At 42.7% G+C, this 13,099-nt stretch overlaps 4 protein-coding genes across 4 annotated transcripts; 3 read left to right on the top strand and 1 right to left on the bottom strand.

Moving 5' to 3' along the window:
* Positions 1-4,090: 4,090 nt before the first annotated feature.
* On the top strand, positions 4,091-6,856 carry LOC122612098 (probable cytochrome P450 301a1, mitochondrial). The gene is made up of 7 exons (XM_043785481.1): positions 4,091-4,488; positions 5,036-5,186; positions 5,334-5,446; positions 5,501-5,694; positions 5,763-5,964; positions 6,022-6,187; positions 6,245-6,856. Exons 1-7 carry the CDS (start codon positions 4,223-4,225, stop codon positions 6,812-6,814), a joined length of 1,662 nt encoding a protein of 553 aa, XP_043641416.1. The 5' UTR covers positions 4,091-4,222; the 3' UTR covers positions 6,815-6,856.
* A 45-nt stretch (positions 6,857-6,901) lies between these two features.
* On the bottom strand, positions 6,902-7,704 carry LOC122614342 (adenylate kinase isoenzyme 6 homolog). Its single transcript, XM_043788911.1, has 3 exons — positions 7,519-7,704; positions 7,311-7,462; positions 6,902-7,256 (listed from the first exon to the last, which is right to left on the bottom strand). Exons 1-3 carry the CDS (start codon positions 7,562-7,564, stop codon positions 6,927-6,929), a joined length of 528 nt encoding a protein of 175 aa, XP_043644846.1. The 5' UTR covers positions 7,565-7,704; the 3' UTR covers positions 6,902-6,926.
* A 313-nt stretch (positions 7,705-8,017) lies between these two features.
* LOC122614340 (protein stand still) lies at positions 8,018-9,827 on the top strand. The gene is made up of 4 exons (XM_043788910.1): positions 8,018-8,490; positions 8,572-8,844; positions 9,008-9,088; positions 9,209-9,827. Exons 1-4 carry the CDS (start codon positions 8,278-8,280, stop codon positions 9,632-9,634), a joined length of 993 nt encoding a protein of 330 aa, XP_043644845.1. The 5' UTR covers positions 8,018-8,277; the 3' UTR covers positions 9,635-9,827.
* A 113-nt stretch (positions 9,828-9,940) lies between these two features.
* LOC122614339 (H(+)/Cl(-) exchange transporter 7) lies at positions 9,941-13,093 on the top strand. The gene is made up of 9 exons (XM_043788909.1): positions 9,941-10,257; positions 10,372-10,476; positions 10,562-10,763; positions 10,855-11,826; positions 11,887-12,056; positions 12,108-12,494; positions 12,552-12,710; positions 12,768-12,851; positions 12,915-13,093. Exons 1-9 carry the CDS (start codon positions 10,012-10,014, stop codon positions 13,035-13,037), a joined length of 2,448 nt encoding a protein of 815 aa, XP_043644844.1. The 5' UTR covers positions 9,941-10,011; the 3' UTR covers positions 13,038-13,093.
* The last annotated feature ends 6 nt before the right edge of the window (positions 13,094-13,099 follow it).

The raw sequence follows: 13,099 nt of genomic DNA, 5'->3' as shown, positions 1-13,099 counted from the left end.
TCAACGATTTTAGTTCATTTAATCGACTGAGGTCTGATAAATTATCACACATTTGTGTCAAATCAATATTCAGCGTTCTAAGTGATTTAATCTGTGATATTTCACGCATCTCATCAGAACATGTGACTGGAGTTTGAAGTTTCTCCAACTTGGAATCACTTCTTTGGGCAAAGGCACGGAAAAGATTAGTAAGCGAATCGCTAGCACGGTGGATAAGTAATTCTTTAAGTTTTTGTATATTGGCCAAATGATCTATGCCCGTCTCATTACGCAATGAACATGTTAAAGATTCCAAAGTTTCGAATTGAGTCAAACATTCACATTCGCTGCCGCCAATCCAGTTGCATAGCTCCAATTTTTTGAGAGTCGATGGTGACTTGAGTGCTAAAACCCTTAGCGGATTTTCGAAATTTGTTGTGTTAGTAAAGTTAATAGTTAGCTCCTCTAGGTGAGGTAGTCTATCTAATATTTGCGCACCCTTCCAATCAACAAAACCAGCACATAATCTTTTCAGTCCTGCTATTTTAGTAACTTCAACGGTTTCAACAAAATTTAGTTTTTTTCGCCATGGAATTAAGGGACGTCGATAGGACAAGAACCTTCCCCTTAATGTAGATGGTGCATCTGAGTAATATATTGAGTAATTAATTTCCGAGTGCATAGAGGGTGCATCCCATATTGAGTAATTATATTCCAAAAAAAATATTTCTTCGACACTTGAGTTTGCTAGCTCCGCAAAGAATTTAAGATCATCCTCGTCATCATAACGACACACCAAAGTTTTCATCGACCTCATTTGGGTTATCTTTATAACCTCTTCGTGGGTGAGTTTTCCAGTACTTATACATTTAATTGTATTTTTCTTAGCAAGTTTTGTGAAAAGCTCGATAAGATTGCCATCTCCAGAATGGAATATTTCCAAGTTCTCTAATTTGCTTAGATTTGCCAATTTCTGAACACCAGTCACATCTGATACGCAGCATCGAAGTGACCTAATGGTTTGAATTTCGGTCACTTTGGAAATATCTTGGAAACGTACGCTTTCTAATTCGGACCTGTAAGGTTTCAATTCGTATAAATCCAATTTTTCGATCGTACTTAAATTGGCTGCGAAAGCATCGAAGATCATATTAAGGTATTCCAATTCTTGGAACCCTGAAATCACGAGGGTATTAATATCCTTTAGTTTGGCAAGGGGAATAGCAAAATCGGTGTTTTCACAATTATGCAGATTAATCTCTAGACGTTTTTCTGTCCTCAATAGGGTAATTGTAACATCTTCACTGAATATGGTTGCTTGCACCTGGCATTTGCTTAGCAGATTATGGATTACATTAGAAATAATGCCATAACAATAATGGCGGAAATTGAGTTTCATGTGTTGCAAGTTAGTCATCTGACTGAAGTTGATATCAGGAACGTTGTGTAAGTGGCATGCGAGGAATCGAAGTGACTTTATTTTCGTAAGCTCTTCAATCTCAGATTGATGTAATTGTCCATAATTTATTTTACATGACTTTAAAGCAAATGACCCGTTTGGAGCCATTGATCGCAGAAATTTTTCAAGTGATTCGGGATTTTTTTCATAACAATTCGTCTTATTTTGTACTACCAAGCGAGTGAGATTGGGCAGTTTTGATAAAGATCCCATTTGACCAATGTCAGACGTATCATGTAACTTTACCTCAAGTTTACCATCAGACCTTATAAACTTGATCTTAACACCATCACCCAATGTAATGGTGGCAAGAGAATCCTCTATTGAATTGCTTTCGTCCTCCATTGCAGATAAATCGTACTCAGCCCTCAAAATTGCATTCCATTTCCATTTATATTTGTGTTCCCAATAATCTTTGGTTTCTTTCACACGCAAACATCGTAATGAATTGAAAGTGGCAAACGTTACAGGTCGATGAATATCAGTTAGGTCATCTTCAATTTTTAGTGTCAAAGCTGGAAGACTCGATGGCCTGTGCCACTTTCTTAAGCTGCTAAAAAACAGCGATTCCGACTCGCTTCTTTGTAAGCCAGTAACTAAAATGTTTTTCAGATTGGGCAAGTTCACTAGTGGTTCATATTGGGATACCACGTCTCCTGCATGCAACGTGATACTCAGTTCTTCAAGATTGGCGCAATGGGGTATGATATCAGAAAGACCTCCATGCACTTCAGTGCTTTCAAAGCTCAACTTGGTTACATTTTGGTTCGAGCGGAAAATGTCAGCCAATGCTTCTGCAGTAAGCGTTAAGTCAAATTTTAACGTTTCTTGGTGTGTGCGGCCCGATGAGATGCCTTAAAATACAATTTAAATGCAATTAATTTAAGTTTAGGGGTCTTTAAGAGTTTAGTATTGCTACTTACCTGTTATTTTAATATGTACGTATAAGCCTTGAAAAGACAGTTGAAGATCAAACGGACTTTCTTCACTGAACGATTCCAGAAAGGATCTCCAGAAAAATCCTCCGTTGTTCGATTGCTTATTCACTCTAAGGTCTATAAGCAGCTTTACGGTCCTGCATGCTAAAACCAACTCAAGATCCTTGTAAAGGATTTTTTGATGATCCGCAAGCAATTCGACGAAGAATTCGTGGGCCAGAACAAAGTTTATTAAATCATCGTAGGCAAGAGTCCCAATTTCAACATGTCGCTCATTTAACTGGCAATCAGTAATTACGTATTTAATTATTTCCAAAATACAGTCGGCATTGAGAATAAACATGCCGTTTCCGTCCATTTTTTGCATAAATATACATTCATGTACATATGTATATCTAAGCGATAAGGTAGGTTGCGACTGAAATGAATCATAGAATTTCAAGAATCTAATTATGAATCAAATGAAGGTACATACGATGGTTTATATTTGTGGAACTTTTCTTTTTTTTTACCATTCTTACCAATTGTTCAACGGCATTTTCATAACGAATAAGTGCAAACTTTTTTGGATGATGTGACAGAGTTTCGGAATTATGTTATTAATTTATGATTAGTGAGTTGCGATGTAGAAAACAAAATGTGTGTAGGCAAAATAAATACCTTTGGGATAATAAAAGGGAAACAGATTTATTTGTTTGGAATCTTCACAACCTACGAATATAATTAAACTTTTGGAAAAAAAAGCGAGACGCTTTAAATAAGGTGCACCTTACATTAGAAACACAAAAACCAGAGAGTCCTGAATCAACTCTTAAGTTGGGTAAACGTTAAAACACTGAATCGCCGCTTGGGAATCCGCTGATAAGCAAGCTCGCTATAGCCGAGTTCACATCCACCGAATGTTCAGTTTAGCGGAGTTTCAGCCCCAAATTATTACGATCCCAAGTAATTCGCCACTCCAACGCGCATCTGTTCCGTTCGTCAAGCTATTCAAAATAAAGATTTCAGAATTAACAACTAATTATGCAACAGCGTGATATTGAAACGCAGCCTCAGCGGACACAGTCCCCTGCAGGAAATGCCGTTGAAAAGTCTGGCGAGTAACCCCCTCCAATAATTTAACTACAAAAAGAACAGAGAGAACGCTATAGTCGAGTTCCCCGACTATCTGATACCCGTTACTCAGCTATTGGAAGTGCGCAGGAGTGTCTTTAACACTGACAGTTTTTGGCGGTTTGTGGGCGTTAGAGTGGGAGTGCCAAAAAGATTTTTGGCAAATCGATAGAAATTTACAGGGCTAATACAAAAAATAAAAAAAATATCAAAACATTTTTCAAAAGTGTGGGCGTGGCAGCTTTGGGCGGATAGTGGGCGTTAGAGTGGGCGCGGCAAAATTTTTACTCTACGAGTAACGGGTATAAAAATTCGACTCGTTAAAGTAAACACTTTTTTACAATGACTACTTAACATAACCACAAGAAAAAAACTTTGAAGCAATAAGATATGATAATAAGTTGTTAAGGAACGTTTAAAACATTCTGTACAGAATATATGAAACAATTCTTTACATTTGAACAGTTTTTAAAGCGAACCACCGCAAATAGTCAAGAGCAATTTCTCTTTTAAAACAGCCAAGAGAATCAGCTCGAAACGTAAACGTAGCTTGTTTGGATCGTCGGAGCTTGAGCTGCCAGTAGTTTGTGTCAGACAGCCGTCCAGTGTGGAACTTGATTGCGGCTCCCGCTAGAAGCCAGTTTCGTTGCCCCGCGGAGATCAGTGTGTCAACGTCAACAGAAGACAATTGGAAATCGAGGCTTACGACCAGTGAAATCTGATTTGAATTTAAATGAACAAACTGTCGCTGAAAGCTTGGCGATCCACAGCCTCCTGTGGCTCCAGTCTACGAGAATGTGCGCCCAAGATCGGAGGAGCAGGTTCCCGGCGCTTGGGGAGCCGCGAAAGCTCCACGGGCGTGGCCACATGTCCGCATCTGGCGGATTCGGAGGAGACCAGTGCACCGCGAATACACTCCACTTCCGAGTGGCAAAACGCTCTGCCCTACAATCAGATTCCCGGACCTAAGCCCATCCCCATTCTGGGCAATACATGGAGGTAATAAAACCAAAACCCATCATCGAAAAAACGAAAGACTCAAGACACGAACTGACTCGCTTTCTCCAAGCTAACTGCAATTGCAATAAAACCAAACACTCTCCGTTTCACTTGACCCAATTAACTTGGCCAGCTTGTTCAACACTTATTGAATTAGCCATGATGATGATGTTCGTTTATTTGCTTGGATTTTGTGCAAAAAACACGCAAGCCCGACTAGTTTTTATCCCAATTTGTACAAATTATGTATGCTAACTAAACATTTATGGGAGTCTTGAGTTTGCCTAACGATTCTTGTTAAATGTGCGTGTGGAATTCCGTCAATTTACACCTGTCCAATCCCAAACTCTAAGTTACCACCATCCGTTTGATGGCACGTCATCCAGTAAATTAGCGTTCAATTAACGCTAAATTCAAGGTCGCCCTAATAACGTGTGAAATTTGGCTGCATGCTGACGAATTTGGCTCACAAATCATATTTTTGCGCCGTTGGAAAGAGTTAATGCATCTTTCATTGTCGTAGAGTTTAACCTTGACTATTCCATAGACTGATGCCAATAATTGGTCAATACACCATCTCCGATGTGGCCAAAATATCATCGCTGCTGCACGATCGTTATGGCAGAATTGTGCGTTTTGGAGGTCTAATAGGACGGCCCGATCTTTTGTTCATCTACGATGCCGACGAAATTGAAAAGGTAAGCATTAAGACAACCCAGCGGCTTGGGACTTTCCGCATGAGCAACGAACCACGAAGGCACCAAGCCATTACACACATTTCTGGCACCGTATAAATTGCGCCCAGTTGTCGGATATTAAGCTACAGCAATTTGATGAATTTCCAGTGCTATCGAAGCGAGGGCCCCACCCCGTTCCGTCCCTCGATGCCCAGTTTGGTCAAGTACAAGAGTGTGGTGCGCAAGGATTTCTTTGGGGAGCTGGGCGGCGTAGTCGGAGTGTAAGTGGAATCGCCACATTTGTTCAGTTTGTAATTTATTCTGCCTCCATTCAGGCACGGCGAGCCATGGCGGGAGTTCCGTTCGCGTGTCCAGAAGCCGGTGCTGCAGTTGTCCACGATTCGCCGGTATCTACAGCCCCTGGAAGTCATCACCGAGGACTTCCTCGTGCGCTGTGAAAACCTGTTGGATGAAAACCAAGAGCTGCCCGAAGATTTCGACAATGAGATTCACAAGTGGTCCCTGGAATGTAATAATTCCTCGTGAATATTTATTTAAATAATTATGTACCCACAAATCCCATTGTTTAATCATTAGGCATTGGTCGCGTGGCCCTGGACACTCGCTTGGGCTGCCTGGAATCGAATCTGAAGCCGGATTCGGAGCCCCAGCAAATCATTGACGCAGCCAAGTATGCCCTGCGCAACGTGGCTACTTTGGAGCTGAAAGCTCCCTACTGGAGATACTTTCCCACGCCATTGTGGACGCGCTATGTGAAGAACATGAACTTCTTTGTGGGGTAAATACAATTTACAAACATTTTATCTACAAATAAATCATTTCTATGCCACTGCAGTGTCTGCATGAAGTACATTCAGAGTGCCACCGAAAGACTGAAGACCCAAGATCCCAGTCTGCGTGCCGGCGAGCCCTCGCTGGTGGAGAAGGTGATCCTCTCGCAGAAGGACGAAAAAATAGCCACCATAATGGCGCTTGATTTGATTCTGGTCGGAATAGATACGGTCAGATATGCTAAATAGAAATTAACATAGAAATTCTAACTGATATGCATTCTGCAGATATCCATGGCAGTTTGTTCCATGCTGTACCAGCTAGCCACTCGTCCAGTGGAGCAGCAGAAGGTTCACGAGGAATTAAAGCGTCTGCTACCGGATCCAAACACACCACTCACCATTCCGCTGCTGGATCAGATGCACCACCTGAAGGGCTTCATCAAGGAGGTGTTCCGCATGTACAGCACGGTGATTGGAAACGGGCGAACTCTCATGGAAGACAGTGTAATCTGTGGCTACCAGGTGCCCAAGGGAGTGCAGGCGGTCTTTCCGACTATTGTCACCGGTAATATGGAGGAGTATGTCACGGACGCAGCCACTTTCAGGCCCGAAAGATGGTTGAAACCGCAGCATGGTGGAACACCGGGCAAACTTCATCCGTTCGCCTCGCTGCCCTACGGCTATGGAGCTCGGATGTGTTTGGGTCGTCGATTCGCTGATCTGGAGATGCAAATACTGCTGGCCAAGCTACTGCGAAACTACAAACTGGAGTACAACCACAAGCCACTGGATTACGCAGTCACTTTCATGTATGCGCCGGATGGACCGCTTCGCTTTAAGATGACACGCGTTTAGTTTGTAGACTTAAGATTTCGATTTCATACACACTGTTGTAAATAATAGGCACTTTACAAACAAACGTTTAAGCTTTTATACATAAGATTATAACAAACTACCAATCGCCCGTTTATTTTCTTTTCCACATACGATACCAGTTTTTGACAGTTTTCAAGCTTGTATGGGCATCTGCCTTTGTCTCGCCCTTCAGTTCGAATACTATATCTGATTTGTAGGAATCGCGGGCCTCTTCCAAAATGGTTCCAAAGATTTCGCACTGAATATTGGATGTCAGTTTCTTTTCGTTGTAGTTGCGCTCCTTCAGACGATCGTAGAGCGTTGTATTGGGACAGGTGACCACGAAGACGGCTTGAAACCAGCGCTCCGGAAAGAAATCACAGCCATGATATTCGACGACGTTGCCGCCCTTGGCCATCAGGGGCTCCAAGTGATCCATCAGCTAAATAACACAATATATAGATTAAATGTATTGGGTAATGAACCATTTTTATACTTTTTCTTCATCCAGAATCGGACAATCGTACTCCTCGTCATATTCCTCTACAAAATTGTTCTCCTTCGCGATTTTCGAGCAGTCCAGCCACTCAAACTTAAGTTCGGAGGCTATACGTTCGCATAAATACGATTTCCCCGCTCCAGGAGTTCCTAAAATTACATTAGTTTTAATGTAAAACATAAAAACATTAATGTTTGAAACCCACCGGTTATTAGTATGTTGGGCTGGGCATCTGGTTCTGGTTCCGACATATCGCTTGGTAATCAGTTAGATATATTAGAACAGATAAAAGTACTTTTATTTTGCTTTCTTAAAAGTTCAACACGTGAGGCACAGAAGTTGTTTATATTTTAGAACCCGAGCTGCCAACTTACTTTCTTTCGTGCACTTGGTAGGGCTGCCACCATGTTTCAGAGCCAGACTAAAGCTGCCAGACTGTTTGCATGCGTATTCTTTATCGACGCCTTGGCGCAAAATTACTATATATGTACAATTATTTAAAAGCAAGGGATTTAAACATAACTTATTTAATGATTTAAATCTGTTACCAATTTAACTTAGGGATACATTACAATTTTATTGGCTTCAAATATTGGTTGAACTTTTCTAATACGAAATTTATCCGTCAGTCTGCATATTCCATCAATTCTAACATATAATTCAACGGACAACATTTGATTATTTTAAGCCATTCTTTAGAGCATTAGAATGATAAATAATACTTCGTGACCTATTTTATAACACTACAAATAATGCCAACCTTAAACGTACACAGGGGCCTTTTTCGATTCTTTTTGTCTATCTTCGTTTCGCCAAGAACCGTTGCTTTTGCCTAGTTCTCTCTTTCTTTCCCTTTCATTCCCTGCAAGGAGAGAATCTGTATCTCTTCCTCTGCTTTGACGTTCCTCCTTTTGCCTTCGTTCTCGAAAGCTAGCAGGTTCATTCCCATTTATGAAACTGAAAAATGTCCGTGAGCTTGGACAGTTCGGACGAAAAGATGGAGCTGAAAAACGATCCGGAAAGACGTCAGCATGTGCCCTACATCCTGAACGGAGAATTATATCGCATCGAGAACCAGGTGGGCGACAATGTTACGGTCAAGTGCTGTTACTGTCCGCCGGATCGGATTTATCGTGGCAGTGTCCGCTCCACCGGGAATTTTCACATGCACATCAAGGTAGGAAGTCCACGCATTGGCTTTGGGTAATTGGAAGCTTTAAACGTGTTTTTTTTGTTTGTTTATAATCTCCGGACGCAGAGACGTCACAGTTCCTTGCTGGGCAAACTTCATGAAATGAAGGTGGCGGCCCTGGAGGAACGCCGTGATCGGATCATGAAAAACCGCCGCTTTAACAAGCCGCGCAAGAAGACACCGGTCCCGGTTGCAACCGCAAGTACATCTGCGCAGAGCGATTCCGGAGTGTTTGTGGACTTGCAAGCTTCTCCTCCGGCGGGAAACGAAAGCCACGAGCTGAAGATCAAAACGGTGTTCCAGCGCCACAAGCAAGAGCAGGAGGGAGCCACCCGCAAGGTATGTTTGCGTGGGCAGGAGCGAGATGTCCGCATCTCTCACCTCGCTATTAACCGTTAGAATCGAACATATTCATACATATACTGTATCTGTTCGGAAGGCGAAATAGCTCAATGAACGTTTGCACATGTATTGGTGAGCTGATATCTCTATTTCTTTCCAGTCCGGAGATTCCACTTCAGATAACGGCGTCCAAGCGAATCTACCAAGTATCTCCAAGAACCTGGGAGTGGTCGTTCAAAACGTAAGTACCCCAAATACAGACAAGTACAGTCTCTAGCTGGCTGAAGATTTATGTTTCTAAATATACATGGATATTTCTTAGTACACATTATAATCTTTAAATTCACATTTATATTTTTAGGTTTCAAACATCTCGCTGGAAACACTGCCCACTGGTTCGACTCCTGCCAGTGTCTCCCTTCTGGGTCGTCCCGTCAAGCCCGAGCAAGTTAGTGGTTCCCCATTCCTGTCTGATCAGCCGGCTGCCATCGATTTGAGCCAGGTTCCACCAGGGCAGGGCGAGAGTAAATCTAGTGGATCGCTGGCTTCATCGATGGAGGACGTGTCCATGGAGTACTCACGCTCCCAGACCCTCTCACAATCGCTGTCCATGGCCCACTTCTTGGAGCAGCCTCAGCGGGATGTGCTGCAGCGCCTGGAGCGCTCAATGACACAAATAAGCCAGGAGTTGCACTGCCGCAACCGCATCGAGCACAACCGGATGCTGTTGGAGGCGGCCAAGTTCAAGTATCTGAATCCGAATTTTCAGTTTGAGCCCAATCTATAAGTGGGTCATTGAACTGGCTGGGCCAGCTGAAATGCTTTCCCGATTCTGAATCCAAACCAAATGCTAAAACGTTTAAAAACAACCATTCCACTGATAAATGACTAAGCTGTTCTAAATATATTTGTAAACCTAACGAATCTCTACATAAGTTTCCGGATTAGGACAACTCTAAAGACGGTTATATTTCCATTTCAATAAAGTATCTTTAAAGGTTCGTTTTCAAAATCATTTGTAAATAAAACAAAAATACTCGCAGTCCGCGCAATAGAGATTTTGGTATTTCTCAGATGCCCGCGATTGGTTACACTCAGTTCGCTTTTGTTCTGTTTCTTTTTATTATTTGTTGTCGGATACTTGTGTTATTTTTGTTTTAAATAATGGACGATAGAAAGGCATTAATTGCCGTAGATGGCGAAACAAGTGCTGACGAAGATCCAATCCTGCTCCACAAGGAGGCAGGTCAAGCTCCCAAAGCTGTGCAGGATTTCGGACGCTACCAAAGCGAAGAACCCTCAACTAGTGCCGCCGCAGGTAGAGTTGCGCCGCATATTTCGGGGAATAACCTCTTATTGGATGATGATCAGCCGCCGCTATTGGGCAACCCCTCAGTGCCACCCAATATTGTGAGTATCCGTGTAATTAATGTTAAATAAATTAGAATGAATCACCGTTTTGGTGTTTGAGCGGGCTTATCTTTAGACACTTTTATTAATTTTATTACCTTACGCGTTTTCAAGCCCACTAATGGAAGTGCAGGCAGCTCGAATAGGAATATCAACAGCAGCGATCCCATCTTCCACCTGAGATCCCGCACAGCAGCCGCATCCACTCCCAATTACGAGGTACGTACTACGTACATACATATGTAGTACCCATATGGGGCGGAGTTCGGACCGATACGATTATTGCAATCTTATGCACTTACAGAGCTTGGACTACGAAGTATGCGAGAACACGCTCTTTCAGGATGAGCAGCGAAAAAGGCTGACAGAACGCTTCTCCCTGCGGAAGGACATCATCAGATGGATTATTTTTATACAGATCGGCATTATCACAGCACTCATAGCTTGCACTATAGATATTATAATCGAAGAGCTGTCGGAACGGAAGTACACCTTTCTCTACAATTGTATGTCGTTTTGATAATTTTAGTTTAAATCAATTTAAACCTATTTCACATTCTTTTGTTCGGTAGTGCATACTAAATGTTTTACTTTCAGCTGTTAAGAAAAATGTACCCCTCAGCGATGCGAGCGATGGAGATCTGCTGATTCCGTACCTCTACTGGCTCCTCTTCAGCATTTTGCCCGTGGCCTTTGGAGCAGCCATGGTCACCTACATTGAGCCCATAACCGCCGGCAGTGGTATTCCACAGGTGAAGAGCTACCTGAACGGCGTCAAAATACCGCGAATCGTAAGGATTAAAACGCTGGCTGTGAAGGCCATCGGAGTAATAACATCAGTGGTGGGTGGTTTGGCCGGAGGAAAGGAGGGTCCAATGATACATGCTGGAGCTGTGGTCGCCGCTGGAATTTCACAGGGCAAAAGCACCACGTTTGTGAAGGATTTCCGCATATTTAAGGCCTTTCGGGATGATCACGAGAAAAGAGATTTCGTTCTTGGAGGCGGAGCCGCCGGAGTTTCAGCTGCTTTTGGAGCTCCCATTGGAGGCATGCTCTTTTCTTTGGAGGAAGCGGCCAGCTTTTGGAACCAGAATCTCATTTGGCGCACCTTGGTGGCCTCCATTATCAGCGTATTCACCTTGAATATCGTCTTATCTGCTTACCATGGCCTAAACGATTTCACGTTCACGGGTCTCTTTAATTTGGGCAAGTTTGATACGCCCCTGAAATTCGACTACTTCGAGCTGCCCATCTTCATGTTACTGGGAGTAACTGGTGGATTACTTGGAGCCGCCTGGAACTCTCTAAATACCAAAATCAATAAATTTCGGAAGCGCTTCATTCCCTGGAAAATCGGAAAGGTTCTCGAAGCTGTTGTAGTAGCAATGATGGGCGTAACTTTGGCTTGCCTGATGATCTACTTTATCAACGATTGTCGTCCACTGGGCAACGATCCGACCAACAATCCTGTACAGCTCTTCTGCGAGGACAACGAATACAATGCCGTGGCTGCCCTGTGGTTTCAAACGCCAGAGGCTACAGTCAGATCCTTGTTCCACGATCCTCCAGGTGGGTATTTTGAAGAATTTACTCTTAATTATTTAATTTATTTTTTGTTTTATTTCTTAGGATCCCATAAGATCCTGACGCTAGCCCTATTCACAGTTGTGTACTATGTGTTATCCTGTGCTACTTTTGGGCTCAATGTCTCCTTGGGTGTCTTCATCCCAACTGCTCTGGTCGGCGCAGCATGGGGTCGTCTTTTAGCCATGCTAACTTACTATGTATTTCCACAGGCGGTAAGCAATGCCAGCAATACCATTACCATAAAACTAAGCAATGATTTTTAGGAGTTCCTGCATCCGGGTAAATATGCTCTAATTGGAGCTGCAGCTAACTTGGGTGGAGTGCTTCGGATGACCATTAGCTTGTCGGTTATTTTGATGGAAACCACTGGCGTGGAGACTTCGTTCTTCTTTCCTCTTATCATTGCACTTATCAGCGCCAAGTGGGTGGGTGACTACTTCAACGAGGGCATCTATGATACACAGATCCAAGTAAATCATGTGCCAATGCTGACTTGGGAGCCATTACCACAGTACAAGGGTCTGACAGCTCGCGAAATTCTGAGTAGTCCCGTGGTCTGCATCAAGCTCCGCGATTCCGCTCATTACATATACAAGATGCTTAAGAAGTGCGACCATAACGGATTTCCCGTGGTCGATGATGTGCTCGGCGTAAGATTTTTCGTAATAATATCCATAATATTGGTATTTAACATTGCAATCGTGCAGGATCGTCGATCAGAGGGTCGCGTTTGTGGCATCATCTTGCGCTCGCAACTGATAGTTATCTTGCTCAAATCCCTGTATATGGAAAACAAACAATTCTGGCTGCCAGAAACCTCTATTCAGACTTTCAGAGACGTCTATCCGCGCTATCCATCAATCAAGGTACACTGATCAGGCTTAAATATTCCTACCGAAAATATTTTAAGTTTCCTATTCCAGAGCGTTCGCAAGTTAGATGATAAAATCAATTACACTGTGGACCTATCCATGTTTATGAATCCATCACCCATTCGAGTCAATCCGGTGAGTAATGTTAAATTTTTAAAGCTCCCCAAAGTACTGTTTAATTATCAAATGTATTCTTAGCACGATTCGGTGCCTAGAATTTTTCAGATTTTCCGCGCTTTGGGATTGCGTCATTTGTTGGTTATCAACAATGAGAATCGCATTGCTGGCATTATAACGAGAAGGGATTTTATTTACAAATAACTCTGCATTCAATGCAATTTTACGAATATTTATAAAATGCCAAAAGTGGGTCTAATCAGATT

The sequence above is a fragment of the Drosophila teissieri genome, chromosome 2R, assembly GCF_016746235.2.
Source record: "Drosophila teissieri strain GT53w chromosome 2R, Prin_Dtei_1.1, whole genome shotgun sequence".
NCBI lineage: Eukaryota > Metazoa > Arthropoda > Insecta > Diptera > Drosophilidae > Drosophila > Drosophila teissieri.
The sequence above is the reverse complement of the archived record's forward strand: the minus strand, read 5'-3'. Positions and strand labels throughout refer to the sequence as shown.

Excerpts from the sequence above, each read along its gene's own strand:
- LOC122612098 (XM_043785481.1), top strand. The coding sequence starts at position 4,223 with ATGAACAAACTGTCGCTGAAAGCTTGGCGATCCACAGCCTCCTGTGGC. Across the intron at positions 5,447-5,500 it reads CTGGGCGGCGTAGTCGGAGT|GCACGGCGAGCCATGGCGGG; the intron begins GTAAGTGGAATC and ends GCCTCCATTCAG. Across the intron at positions 5,965-6,021 it reads AACATGAACTTCTTTGTGGG|TGTCTGCATGAAGTACATTC; the intron begins GTAAATACAATT and ends ATGCCACTGCAG.
- LOC122614342 (XM_043788911.1), bottom strand. The coding sequence starts at position 7,564 with ATGTCGGAACCAGAACCAGATGCCCAGCCCAACATACTAATAACCG. Across the intron at positions 7,463-7,518 it reads GCCCAACATACTAATAACCG|GAACTCCTGGAGCGGGGAAA; the intron begins GTGGGTTTCAAA and ends ATGTAATTTTAG. Across the intron at positions 7,257-7,310 it reads CGATTCTGGATGAAGAAAAA|CTGATGGATCACTTGGAGCC; the intron begins GTATAAAAATGG and ends TGTGTTATTTAG.
- LOC122614340 (XM_043788910.1), top strand. The coding sequence starts at position 8,278 with ATGTCCGTGAGCTTGGACAGTTCGGACGAAAAGATGGAGCTGAAAAAC. Across the intron at positions 8,491-8,571 it reads ATTTTCACATGCACATCAAG|AGACGTCACAGTTCCTTGCT; the intron begins GTAGGAAGTCCA and ends CTCCGGACGCAG. Across the intron at positions 9,089-9,208 it reads TGGGAGTGGTCGTTCAAAAC|GTTTCAAACATCTCGCTGGA; the intron begins GTAAGTACCCCA and ends TTATATTTTTAG.
- LOC122614339 (XM_043788909.1), top strand. The coding sequence starts at position 10,012 with ATGGACGATAGAAAGGCATTAATTGCCGTAGATGGCGAAACAAGTGCT. Across the intron at positions 10,258-10,371 it reads CCTCAGTGCCACCCAATATT|CCCACTAATGGAAGTGCAGG; the intron begins GTGAGTATCCGT and ends CGCGTTTTCAAG. Across the intron at positions 10,477-10,561 it reads CATCCACTCCCAATTACGAG|AGCTTGGACTACGAAGTATG; the intron begins GTACGTACTACG and ends ATGCACTTACAG.